Source organism: Lepidochelys olivacea, assembly GCF_965140295.1.
Source record: "Lepidochelys olivacea isolate rLepOli2 genome assembly, chromosome: 4".
Lineage (NCBI taxonomy): Eukaryota > Metazoa > Chordata > Testudines > Cheloniidae > Lepidochelys > Lepidochelys olivacea.
The window spans coordinates 72,485,996-72,500,048 of record NC_140414.1 but is presented as its reverse complement, the minus strand read 5'-3'; the positions used below and the strand labels follow the sequence as shown (position 1 = coordinate 72,500,048).

Here is a 14,053-nt window from a genome sequence, read left to right as displayed (position 1 = left end):
CCTCTAACAGCAGCCTTTATTGTGATATTTCAGCACTTTCAGTTCTAGTGGGAATCCAGGCAAGCAAAGACCGGGAAAAGTGAGGGAGAGGGAGGAGTTACTGGAACAGTTTAGAACAGGGGTAGTCTATTTTTGTCAAGGTCCACATTTCTTCATCAAGGTATAGTCAATCTCCAGGATCCAGAGAAAATAATAAGTAAATAAAAAGATTTGGGGGTCTGTTCAAAAGCATATGGCAGTCCAGATTTGGCCCGTGCTCCACCTATTGACTACCCCTGATTTAGAACCTTAACAAAAGTTTTGGTTATTATTTCAGTACTAGTAGTATGCCAGTCAGGATTGTGGCCTCGTTGTGCTAGAGGGCATTTAAATGCAGGACTGGATTTACATAGCTGATTTGTTTTACAACAGACTACAGTGGATTACTGAACTAAGCAGATATTGCCAACATGCGTATAGTATACTACTTTAGAAGAGTTGCAAATGCTATGCTGCCTTTAGTTACAAGAATTCATTAAGGAAATAGTAACACATGGGAGCAAATCCTGGCTATGGATACACCCCTTGGTGCTCAGTGAAGTCAATGAGGAAATAGATTAGCACATTCAAAAACAGAATTTGATCCACACATAGTAGCATTTATTTGATTACTACAGACAACTGCAAAGCTCCCATCCCCTACAGTGATGCAACAGCAGGCCCACTCTTTTTCATATTGAAATTCAGAACTCTGATTTACTACCCAAAAAGTTACACGCTAGCCCAATAAAGTGGGAAGATGGGGGAAATCATTAAAAGTATTTTCCCCTATTTCTTCTTGGCGTACTTACTCCAGGGTCTGGTGAGATGACAGAAATATCTAATCAAACTAGCTCGTGTAAATCAGCATAGCTCCACTGCCTTCAGCAGAGTTACAGTGATTTACTGCAGCTGAGGCTATTGCCTGGTGTGTAATTTTTCAAAACTAACACCACATCTCAATAGTGATCACTGGTAGGTAGGATTTTCAGAAGCTCCTAAGTCAGTGTGTGGAGTAGCTGTCATTTCCTTAATAAGGAGACCATCCCTGTCACTTAAGAGTAGGAGTCCAACTGACTTTCACTGGAACATGTGCTAAAGTCACTTTGACTTTCAAAAGTGCCACCCTGAAAAAGTTAGCACTTACTAGCAGTTTCCATGACAGGGAAATCTGTGGTAATTAAACACCATTCTGTAGTGATTATTTCAATGATTTCTCACTTACAAAGACTTTTCTAAGGCAAGCCAGTTGCATAAGCAGCAAAAACAGATGGTTAAACTAGGGCTGTTGATTAATTGCAGTTAACTCATGCAATTAACTCAAAAATTAATCGCACTGTTAAACAATAGAATACCAATTGAAATGTATTAAATATTTTGACAGGTTTCAGAGTAGACTGGATACAATTAACTTAGGCTTGAATAGAGACTGGGAGTGGATGGGTCATTACACAAAGTAAAACTATTTCCCCTTGTTTATTCTGCCCCCCCAACCCCCACTGTTCCTCAGAGGTTCTTGTCAACTGCTGGAAATGGCCCACCTTGATTATCAGTACAAAAGGTTCCCCTCTCTTTCCCCCCCCACCCCCTGCTGCTAATAGCTCACCTTAAGTGATCACTCTCATTACAATGTGTATGGTAACACCCATTGTTTCATGTTCTCTATGTATATAAATCTCCCCACTATATTTTCCACTGAATGCATCCGATGAAGTGAGCTGTAGCTCACGAAAGCTTATGCTCAAATAAATTTGTTCGTCTCTAAGGTGCCACAAGTACTCCTTTTCTTGTTTTTAAAATATTTTGGATGGTTTTCTACATTTTCAACTATTTTTATTACAACACAGAATACAGAGTGTATAGTGCTCACTTTATATTATTTTTATTACAAATATTTGCACTGTAAAAATGATAAAAGAAATAGTATTTTTCAATTCACCTCATTCAAGTACTGTAGTGAAATCTCTTTAGCATGGAAGTATAACTTACAAATGTAGGTTTGGGATTTTTTTTGTTACATAAGTGCACTCAGTGTAAAACTTTAGAGCCTACAAGTCCACTCAGTCCTACTTCTTGTTCAGCCAATCACTAAGACAAACAAGTTTGTTTACATTTACGGGAGATACTGCTGCCTGCTTCTTATTTACAATGTCACCTGAAAGTGAGAAAAGGCATTCGCTGGGCACTGTGGCATTGCAATTTGGCAAAGAAGGTACCAATGTGAGATACCTAAAAATAGCTACAGCACTCGACCCAAGGTTTAAGAATCTGAAGTGCCTTCCAAAATCTAAGAGGGACGAGGTGTGGAGCATGCTTTTGGAAGTCTTAAAAGAGCAACACTCATATGCGGAAACCACAGAACCCAAACCACCAAAAAAGAAAATCAACCTTCTGCTGGTGGTATCTGACTCAGATGATGAAAATGAACAGGTGTTGGTCTGTACTGCTTTTGATGGTTATCGAGCAGAACACGTCATCAGCATGGAAGGTGTCCTCTGGAATGGTGGTTGAAGCATGAATGGACATATGCATCTGGCACGTAAATATCTTGCAACACTGGCTACAACAGTGCCATGAGAACATCTGTTCTCACTTTCAGGTGACATTGTAAACAAGAAGCAGGCAGCATTATCTCCTCCAAATTGTAACCAAATTTGTTTGTCTGAGCGATTGGCTGATGCATCCGATGAAGTGAGCTGTAGCTCACGAAAGCTCATGCTCAAATAAATTGGTTAGTCTCTAAGGTGCCACAAGTACTCCTTTTCTTTTTGTGAATACAGACTAACACAGCTGTTACTCTGAAACCTGGCTGAAGTAGGACGGAGTGGACTTGTAGGATCTAAAGTTTTTTACAATGTTTTATTTTGAATGCAGTTGTTTTTTTGTACATAATTCTACATTTGTAAGTTCAACTTTCATGATAAAGAGATTGCACTACAGTACTTGTATTAGGTGAACTGAAAAAATACTATTTCTTTTGTTTTTTACAGTGCAAATATTTATAATTAAATATAAAGTAAGTACTGTACACTGTATTCTGTGTTGTAATTGAAATCAATATATTTGAAAATGTAGAAAATACCCAAAATATTTAAATAAATGGTATTCTATTATTGTTTAACAACACCATTAAACTCAAATTACTGCTCTACTGGTTGCAGCTAAGCCTGGCAGATGACCACCCGTGGATTCTAATTCTCCAGCTGACACCATATCCATCTTGGAGTGCCTCTCTCTAATGCCTCCCACGCATTGCTTTGAAGTTTAATTATCCTGTTTCTAAAGCACCTCGATCGTGATTTGCACTCTATATGTTCTAAGGATTTTTAAAGATCTTCCATATGTGACTAATAAATTTATTTTAAGTAAAATATCGAGAAAGCAGCATTGACATGCAATCTCAAAACCACACACTTGCATATTATGTATTAATGCCAACACTGTCATCATTAGATCTGATGCAGTAATGCACAACTGAGGGTTTTTCCCCCATTTTAGTCATACTGCTAAACATATCAAGAAGCAGCTGCAGTGTTGTTCATTATCCTGTGATTATAAAGCTGTTCCCAGTATAGCAATAATTGATTTTGTAAAGTTCTAAGACTAGTTCTAGGCTAAAGTGAATCATCTTAGCATTACTCATATCATTACGGAGTTCAAATTCTCTGTTCTGTAGCCTTAGTGTCATCACCCATGGAGACTTTTTTCTACAGTTACAGTAAGACCTTTCAAGAGTTTTTCCTGGTTTTTAAACTGAGAGCAAAGGGTGCAATGAGGAAAAACAGTATCAGGAACTGTAAAGTTCTTATATAACTAAGTAGGAAAATAGCAATGTGTTGATTTAGCAGAAGAAAAAAGCATACACGAGAGAGGCATAAAGAACAAAAAAAAGCTGCGGTGCTGTTTTATTCACACAGTGGATTTCTTCCCAATAATTTGCTACTGAACCAATGCTACAGCCCCATACCAGGGGAACACATTGGTATTGTAGGTGCCACTGTTCAATGAGGTATAAAATAGGGTGTGCCAGGTATATTTACAGACCCATAGCATGCAGCAAACTAGGGTGTAAACTACAGTGCACCAAGTAGCCATGTGGACCTTGCTACTGCTCATTATGAAACTTTGTGCATGGTAGCAGGGTCCACGCAGCACCTTACTGTGTAGCAGACCAGTACACTGTACATACTCTAGCTTGAGTCTCCTTATAGACCAGCCATCAAACTTTAAAAAAAAAAAAAAAAATGAAAAGCTTTTTCTTTATTTATTTCAGTAGTAGGGCCCAAAGCCCAGTGATCTGGCCATTCCAGTCTAGATAACTACATTCTGCCTACTTAAAAGAGGTACTATAGACATGGGTACAATCAAGGGACATAAAAATGTCATCTGTTTCTAGTAAGGACGGTTATCTTTCTGTCCTAAGACCTGATCCTGCATTCCTTGTTGAACCAGAAATCCCCTATTGTACTAGATGTTTAGGGATCTGATCTTGTTTCTATGATCTAGGGAACAGCTGCTGTCTTCTACCATAACAACAGCTGCACTTCATGTGTGTGACTGTGTACATACAGTACAAATAGCATTAGGGATCCTTTGAAAAGAATGTTTTGGCAGTTTTATGTAATACTGGAATATACAGGCGACAGAAGAGACAAGCCATCAGCAAGACATTATGAAATGATGATGAAACTAATTGTAACTTGTTTCTTTGAAAGGTGTCCTTGAATGGCCATTTTGGACAAAACTGGTTGTGGTAGCAATTGGGTTCACTGGAGGCCTAGTCTTCATGTACGTCCAGTGCAAAGTCTACGTTCAGTTGTGGCGCAGACTGAAGGCTTACAATCGAGTGATCTTTGTTCAAAACTGCCCGGACACTGCCAAAAAAATGGAGAAGAACCCTTCCTGCATTCAGAGCGCTGAAATCAAGGACGCTGCAGTAGTGCCAGTATCCCAGACAGGTACAAACTCACAGCAAGCGGCTGAAGAAATGACCTCTGAGGTCATGCCAGTTTGACAGAGGTGGCATTGTTTCTTCACTGAAGAAGGTGTGTGTGCATTTTACACCACAGCCCCTACAGGAAGCAGAAACAAATCATGCATTTGAAATAAAAGAACAAAAAACCCTGACCAGGGAAATGGATATAGTGAAGTAAAATGCATTACTTATGGAATGTGACCGTTTGTGAAATAGTTTCTCAATTAGTCAGCCAGGTGTAGTGGAAGTGTAGAAAGCACAACAGAGAACAATTCTAACAGCGTCAAACAGACATGACAAAATGACCTTTTTAAACTGGATGACCAGGAGGAATTGGAAATAGACCTGCTATAACTGTTCTGTTACAGAAAACATCAACAACTTTCCATCTCTTTGTTACTACTAGGCATCCTATTTGCTCATCATCTTAAAGTGACACAACTAAAAAGTCATTTGCATTAAACTTAAATCAACAAAGTAAACAGACCTGCACCATGTCACTCACTTTCTAAATCTCGTAAAGTAATCATTACATAGTTGTATGGCTACATTGGAGCCTGAATGTTGTGGGAGCCATGTGAGCTGAGGACACGTGAAGCACATATTTAATGCTTTTGGATACGTGTTTATATTTTTTGCAAAATAAGCAATTTCAACAAGTAATCTTCAAGTCCTCTAATTGCCTCTAATGCTTCCTTGGTCCCATGAAATACAAGTATTATCTAGCCACAAGGCTCAAATTATTAGCTCTACATCTGGAACAACACTTTTAGTTCTGCTTATCTTAAAGTAAAATAAATGATACTTGTTAAGTGGTGAATTAACATGAACTCTCTGCCAGTATATGTAGAAAGGATATATAGAAAGTTTTTCTCCAAAATGGAAAAAGACAAAGTATAGTCAGAGGCATTACAGGTTGAAGCATGCAGTCCATTACAAAAGAATATGAAATGAATTTAGACCCTCACACCCCCTAGGAATGACAGCTATAAAGTGGAAGATGGAATTTTTTAAGAGTTCATGCTTCAGTAATTCAGGTAATCACAAAAGAGCATACTTTGACCTATTAAAAGGATGCCAGTATCGCCCTGTTCTGACTTGACTGGATAGTTATCCTCTGTTCAGGATAAGACTGAGCAATTAGGGATTCAACAGTTCAGTTGTTAGTTTTGAGCATTTTCATGTAAAACTGAAGTGTGAATAACATTAAAGAGTGCAATAAATGAATGTAGATAAAATGATGTCCAGAGGTGAGTTACATAAAGAATTTTTGGCACCTTAGAGACTAACAAATTTATTTGAACATAAGCTTTCATGAGCTACAGTTCTAAGGTGCCACAAGTCCTCCTTTTCTTTTTGCGGATACAGACTAACACAGCTGCTACTCTGAAACCTGTCATAAAGAATTTTGTGATTCACTTCCACTTGCTGTGGTGTTTATTATTGGGCCAGGAGAGCCAAAGTAGCCAGACATACCTGTGCATTGGTTTGGGTAAGTCTGGGGACCACAGTAAACTAGGGCCCTCTTTGATCTCATGTTTAGGAAACTGGCGTGTGCATGTGGGGGGAAGGACAGGAAATCAAACAAATCCTTTTGTGGATATAATGACCAAGCAGAACTTACCCTGCAGAATGTAATTTATCCTGAGTTTTCTAACCTTAAAGCACCATTAAATGGCAGTTGTCTTGCAAGTACTCCGTAATTGAGGCTTAGTCTCAGTTCAGAATGAGATATTAGGAGATATAGTTCAACAGAACTTGTCCCCTGAAGAGAATTTAAGAAAGGAGATAGGGAAGTAGTTAATGTCTACTCCAAAGCCTATTGAACACAACTGTAATTCTCCCACTGACTAATGAGGCTTGGACTAGGCCTTTAATCCCTTACAGCTTATTGAGGCTCTTTCCTTTCAGTTTTTATTTAGTTTAATGTTTTTTGGGGAATTTATCAGTTTGATACAAAAATTTAAAAAGGATGAAAATCTGCAGAAAAAAATTAACTGCACTTTTCTGAGTAAATATTGGGTAAATATCACTGCTCCTGTTTTGTTTTGTTTAACTTTCAGAAAGCTCCTAGTGGTCCGAAAGATAGTCGGATACAGTTTTTTATTTTCAACCCATTTAGTGTGAAAAGTAATTCCTTAACTTTTATCCACGTTCTCTGTAAAGCTGGAAATATGTATTTAGTGGGCATGAGATTTAGGTCATTCCCATACTTCTGACCTGGCTCACCGCTCTGGAAGCAGAGATAGTGGCTTCACAAACTGGGCTACCCAGACACCATCTCTCCTTCTGGGCAGGGCCCAGAAGTGGAAGAGATGGAGGCAGCAGCATAAGGAGAAGATGCCCTTGTCTCTTCTACTTCTTACAAAAAAAATTGTTTTGTAAAACTCAGGAATTTATCAGTTAAACTGGTAAAAACTGAAGGGCCTTAAGCACTGTTAAAGTCCTTTCTCCCCCCTTCATCCCCTCTGTCAGTTACAGTTGACTTGATGGTTTTTAGAGAGACAAGGTCAGTGAAGTAATATCTTATATCTTTCTATTGATATAAGAAACTTTAGAGCTTACACAAAGCTCTTTCTTCTGGTCTGGGGTAGAAATTTAGCTATATACTCAAAGCCACATTTACCTAGTAGTATAAGACTTGTCTCCAGCAAAAAAGATTATTTACTCGGAGGTGTTATGGATACAAGCTTGCATAAATAACTTCACATGAAAATGGGTCAAGAGTGTAAGTACTGGACATCTGCCATCCTTGTCTATCAGAGAGTATAATGTTCTGTAGGAACCCAATCAATCAGTGTAGTCCACTTGAGGATTCTGTGCCACAAAACCCACTCTTTTTCATTGGCAAGTAGTAATTTAATGCTTTTCTTTTAATGTTATTTTGAGAAGAAGTTAAAGATCAGTAAAAACCTACATATACATAAGTAGCTAAACCACAGTGGCCTAGGCCCAGTAATCAAATGCAGTACTTATTCAGGCAAAACACCTCTCACCTCAGTGGAATTTGGACTGGCTAAGAACTGCAGGATCGTCTCTGGGACGAACACTCATTGTGAGCTGCCCTTTTGTAGATGTGGTCAGTCCCAGGTAGACTGCATGGATATGAAGCCAAATTCTGCCTTCTTGCTTGAGCAACACTCCCTTTAACTTCAGTGGCAGTTTTGCTTGGATAAGGATTGCAGAATTACTAGATATTAGTGAGAAATTGTGGAACATAAACAAAATGCTTCTGTCCCCTATGTGGACATGGATCTCTTCTTTCTTGGTTTCTTAAAATCTGTTTCCATTTCCAGAACTAACATTTTCAATTACTCATTTTAAAACAGTGACAATGCACCACTTACCTTTGTGTTAGTATGATGAGGATTTTTACCCAGTCTAATGGTTCTATTTCACATAGCATTATAGCTGAAAGCAAGTGGTTATTTTCCTGGCCTGTCCATAACTATACATTCCCCATCATCAGATCAAGCCCTTTTTTATAATTGACACAATCTATGAAGAAAATATTTTACACTGTGTAATACCTGGAACTAAGAGTTGTTACTTCTTTAACCCCATTCTCTTTTCCAAAAACGGTTGGTTTTTGTGAGTGAATATGTACTGAAAGAAGGGGGAGGGGGAGTTTTAAAGGGAAACAAAATTAATATAACTTCTAATTGTTGTAGAACAAATTTGTATTTGTATTAAACAAATGACCCAAACCACTGCAGTTTTCTGTATTTTAAGTGGTAGAAATGATGTTACCACCATATACTATATTTGAGTTTCCAAAAGAAAAAACATTTTGGTTTGTTAAAGCAAAAATGCAAAATTTATGTTTGCTTTAAGTGTGACGTTCCTTCAACAGGACAAAACATTTTCACATCCCATTTCTCCCCCGAGGCAGACCTCCGAGCATAATTATAACTGAATTTGTTGGGAGGATTCCATCTTTCTGACCCCTCCCCATTGTCTCAAGCTATGCACCCAGGAAAAGATTTTGGTTAAGTTTTAAAAGCCCCTTTGCACAGAATTCCAGCAAGTATGGGCCCCACCATTTTTATATGATAGTCTGCTTTGTTTTAAATAGATTATCCAGAGCATAGTTGTAGCAGTCTGACATTATCAAATGGTATCCATTGCCTCCAAGACCAATGGATCACAGTGCTCCTTGAGAGAACATGTTTTAAGAGTTGCAGTAGAAATCATCTAACCCAGCCTTGCCAAAGTGTAAAGAAAATGTCATAGTTTAAACAGATCTACATGCCCAACTTTGCCAGTAAAAACAGAAAGTGCATTAAAATAAAAATGACTGAACTGCTTTTATTAGACATGTTCATTTCTATCCATTGTATACAAATACAGAGCTACATTTATTTTAAAATTAGGGAATTGTGGGTAACCTGAAGTAATGTTGGACTAGTGTCCATGAATGGTAACCTTATGGCCAATTTTTTTCCTACCTTTTCTGGGAAAAAAACTGTCCTTTGCTAAAGCTGGGCAGCTAAAATAAAGCTTATGTTGGAACTTGGTTGCAACCTTAGAGGTGACCGGGACTCCACCCTACCCTCCACAGCAGTAGGTACTTCCTGATGCACAGTTCTACTTGATCTTAGGAGTATGCGGTTTATCACTTTGCCTGAGAATTCACATATCTTTTGGTAAGATGTATGCAGGACAGCATGGAGTAGCCTCTTTTCTAGTTACACTGAGGAAATGGGAATTAAAACAGCACTTTTTTGTTTATTCCAATTGGTGCTTTGCGTGCAGTTTGAAGCTCTTGGAGAAAGCAAAAACTAGCTTATTACTCCTTCAAACTTGCCATATAGTTAAAATTCCTTAAGAGCTAGTACACACAGTCTATAATTTGAAAAAATTAGGTTGTTCTTAAGCAAATTTACACAGGAATTGTTGTAGCAAAGTAAGAGGTTCCTAAAGCCAGACATGTTGTCTGTAAATCTCTCTTTGAAGAAAGACCACCTGTAGTAACAAAATTAGGTGGGTTTCACTTGAACCAGTTCAGCAACCAATAAAAGCTCAGTGGCTCTCAGAGGTAAAACAGCTAGGTACAGGAAGCCCTGCAGAGAGCAGCTCTGGGCATAAACCAGTCTGAGGGGAAGCTCAGGCAAGGTTTTATTGAGAACTGTTAGAAATCTCACCTTGAGATTTGCTGCTTATCTTTCTAAAGCTGCAAAATAAATAAGAATTTTGGACAAGATCACATTCGATGTGTAGTAGGCTAGGGAATAGCATGGCGACCCAGTCATTCTCAATGAGCATGCTGCCCTTCTTGATTGGATGTAGCTTCAAGAATATAAATCAGGGCTGACAGCATGACAGAGAGCTTCTTTTACCTCAACTGGAACAAGCCTGTGTTTTTAGAGCAGTGAATGAGAGACCAGTATTTTAGTCCAGGCTCTCTATGTAAATGTTGGTTTAGTAATTCTAATTCATTTCTAATAATGAACTAGTTACAGACTGACACAGCTGTTCCATTTATGTCAAAAATTGGTCAGTGTATTTGAATTATGGTAATTAAGAGTTACCCTGATTACAAAACTACTCCGTAGCAAATCCATAGTTAAAGTTGTAAGCAGAGTTTTATTATATGCCTCATGACACTTTGCACAGGGTATTTTCATGCCACTATACACACATTTTCAAGGTAACAGTTTAAGTGTAGGTGCTTAAAGAACAGTTCTACTCTGTAGAACAGCTTACTAAAATGGTATTCTGAGGCTCCCTATTAGGAACCTTTTTTTAAAAAAAAACCTACCTGAACATTTTCTTTACAGTGCACTCTGCAGCTCCATTATAATGGATCTTACTCATAGTTGCAGCTCCTTGGAGGCAGACACCAGATCAGTCAGTCAAAGCAGGCTGGGAGAGGCTACACTCTTGAAGATGCATCTAGTAAGCCAGTTCAAGATCCTTCTAGACCTGCTTTGTAGAGCTAGTTCCTTTAAACCTTAATTCACAGGTTATTAGGTATAACAACAAATTTATATAAACCCTTCCTAGGTGAGAGTAACTTCAAATTCCACCCCAATTAACAGCAGATATATACAATATGTACATATGTGCCCAAAAAAGAAAATGGAGGAGAGGGCAACAGTTGAAGTCTCGCTCAGAACTATAACCTTGTGGTGGGTGGGTTGGATCTGCTGACTTCCATGCTAGAAGAAAGGTGATTCTCAGCTAAGGCAAATGTTCCTCTTCTTCACAGTGAAAAATCTGCAGATCCATTACAATGGGATGTCCGAAAAGAGTGTGTCACCAGCAAGAGAAACAAAGGACAAATGATGAGATTGATGTATTAAAAAATAAAAAAAGACACTGTTACAGGGTGAATACTAGCAGACAGGTCTCTTCCTCCAATGGCAGAGGAGGCCTTCACATTTAATTGGTAAAATTTAGTGAAGATGTGAAAAAACATGACCAGGTGGCCCCTCCTCTATCTCCTGTTTGTATATTAGATATGATCCCTCAGGAAGCTTCCATGCCTCTGAATGAATGAGCAGGAATGGGGGGAAGAAAGGCCCCTATCTTCGAAAGCTTCTGAAATATACCAATTTAGTCATCAACTAACTGATGCAATAACAGCAGTTTCTTTTCCCCTGATTAACCCCATGGGTGGACGCTCTTATTCCAGAATTAGCTTAATCCTCTTTGATTAAATTAATTCTGAATAAGGCACTCTTATTTGGAAATAAAATTGTCTACATGTGAAATTAATGAGGCATCATTCATTTGCTTTAAGTTCACATCCTATCTTATTTGAGCTATATTAATTTGCAGACCAGCCCTTACGCTAGTTTGAAGTTTTGTACACAACTTATTTTGAGTCCCTCTAGCTAAAACAAAGACTGCTTCTAGCACTTAAAACTTTGCAGTTAAACACCATTAAAATCAATTACCTAAAGCTAACTAAAAAAAACCATAGACGTTTGGGTGGGGGGAAAATTAGCCCACAGCATTCTGAAAAAAAGAACTTTTGAATTTTCTAATTAAAAGAGCATGATAAAGTTTAGTTATAAACACAGAGCACCTCCCATCTACAGTGGTTAACATTACAATGTTTATAACCACTTTCTGCAAGTAACATTTCCACGGTATTTCCTATATTAAAGCAATCTAAGTCTAAACATAGAAAAACACTGGAGTAATTAGAAGGCAAACTTTTCATGTTAATGGCAGTCACATTTAAAAGAGAATGTAAGTGCAACAGATCATCAAAGCATCCTTATAGCATTCAGAGAAGGAATAGGCTCTTCAATCCAGTAAACACACCAGCTGGCTGTAAAGCACAGTAATTGTCAGAAAGATTACTATAAAAATGACATCATGGGATTCCATATTCATTTTCTCTCTCAATAACATTCTCAACCTGGAAATTTAAAAGTCAACATGAGTCTCTCTCTTCTATCATTACCATATAAAGATTCTGCAGTCAAAACTTACTCGACAAATTGATGATGTGCAAGACAGAATAAAATCCAGCTCATTTTTCTATACTGACACTTGATACCAATTTGCGTTTGTCAGCATGAGTCAGATAGTCATCCTATCTCTTCCCTATGTAAGATCTTGCCATTTTTATAGTAATTTTTCTGGCTACAATCAATATAAAAAACATTTTTCTCTTCATTAGCTGGAGACATTTCCGTTTCCCTGTGTAACCTACATAATAGTCTAAAAAGCTGAAGTCTACACGATAGCAAAAAGGAACACAGGGTACATGAGATTACAATTAAAATTTTTATTTCTCTATCTAGTTTCGCTTTTATTTGAAAATGCATAACGTGAGCAGCAAGTATTACAAATTATTTCAAGACTGCTCGATTTTTGTCTAGTTAACTTTACAGATTATACATTTGCTTTATATATTGCCTTTTGTTTTAATGGAACTGTTCATGGAAAAACTTAGCTAATCTAACATTCTCCATGACTCTAAATAGCATACATTATTTAAAAAATGTTTACACAAATGTCAGTTTAACACAGTGCTATTAAGGACATCACATCTTTTACAATGACAAACTAGCCTTTCGAGTCCTTCCAGGAAGAATAAGGCTTATTGCCCCTTTTATTCATCCCGTTAAAAGAAAATGCAGAAAAAAAAAAAGAACTTCTTGCAGTGATTCTATCACCAAAGTGAAACACAGAACTTGTCTATATATGGAAGTTACACCAATGCAGCTAAAATTGGGTTTAAAAAAACAAACCAAAAAACCTCCATACCTGCTCTGTGGACACAGGTCAATTGGTGATTCAGATCAATGATATCAGTTCAGGTTTTGTTTGGACCTTTACCAAGGCAAGCTAAGCAGATGAGACAGATTTAAATAGAGTTAAGAGCAATTATACATCACATTGCACCAGTTTAACTAAATCAGTTATCATCACATCTCTAGTTAAACCAATGCAGGGTGTGTAGAGCAGGCAATAAAACCTTTAGCAGGGACGAATGAGAATGCTCAGATGCTCAGCTTTAGGGAATGATCGGTTAACTGAGCAAAGATGTGAAAGACAGCCCTTGAGGGTACACCCCACCCCAGACTGTTCCTTCCCAGGTGCACCTTGCGTCCCCTTATCCCTCCCTGCTAGCTCAAGACTTCTTTGGGGAAAGGATTTTAGGGTCTCCCCAACCCTGCCTCAAAGCCAGCCCTACTCCCAACCCCTACCCCAAGTCCCTGGGAGGGAGTTGCAATCAGAGCCCGGAGTGGAGAGGAACTCACAGACCGGGTACCTATGTCCCAGCCACAACGGCAGTATAGGCTCTCCCCCCACCACTACTCTGTACTGGATGGGATGCTGGGGGCTCATTTTAGCACTGCCAGCCTTCCATGCTGCTGCCAGCCTCAGGGTCTAGCGTCTCCACAGCTGGCTCCACATGCCCTGGGATGGCACCATGAACAGCTCCCTCTCTTTGCTGGCTCACAACTTCCTGTGGCACTGAGAGGAGCTTCCATGGGTTCCGCCAGGAGGGCCTGACAGGCAGAGTGGGACATGGGTGCCAGCCGTGCTCTCTCCAGAGCCCCTGCCTCCCTCACCTCACTACTCACCCCTCCTCCT

The 14,053-nt window shown here is 38.7% G+C and overlaps 1 protein-coding gene across 7 annotated transcripts in view; it reads left to right on the top strand.

Annotated features, from left to right (window-relative positions):
* Window positions 1–9,253, top strand: part of MARCHF1 (membrane associated ring-CH-type finger 1) — a 482,864-nt gene extending 473,611 nt beyond the window's left edge. For all 7 annotated transcript variants that reach the window (XM_084626288.1, XM_084626291.1, XM_084626286.1 and 4 more), the window contains one exon: window positions 4,734–9,253. In XM_084626288.1, the coding sequence (XP_084482414.1) occupies window positions 4,734–5,032 (299 nt within the window). In that variant the 3' untranslated portion in view covers window positions 5,033–9,253. The remainder of the gene's footprint in view (window positions 1–4,733) is intronic.
* The last annotated feature ends 4,800 nt before the right edge of the window (window positions 9,254–14,053 follow it).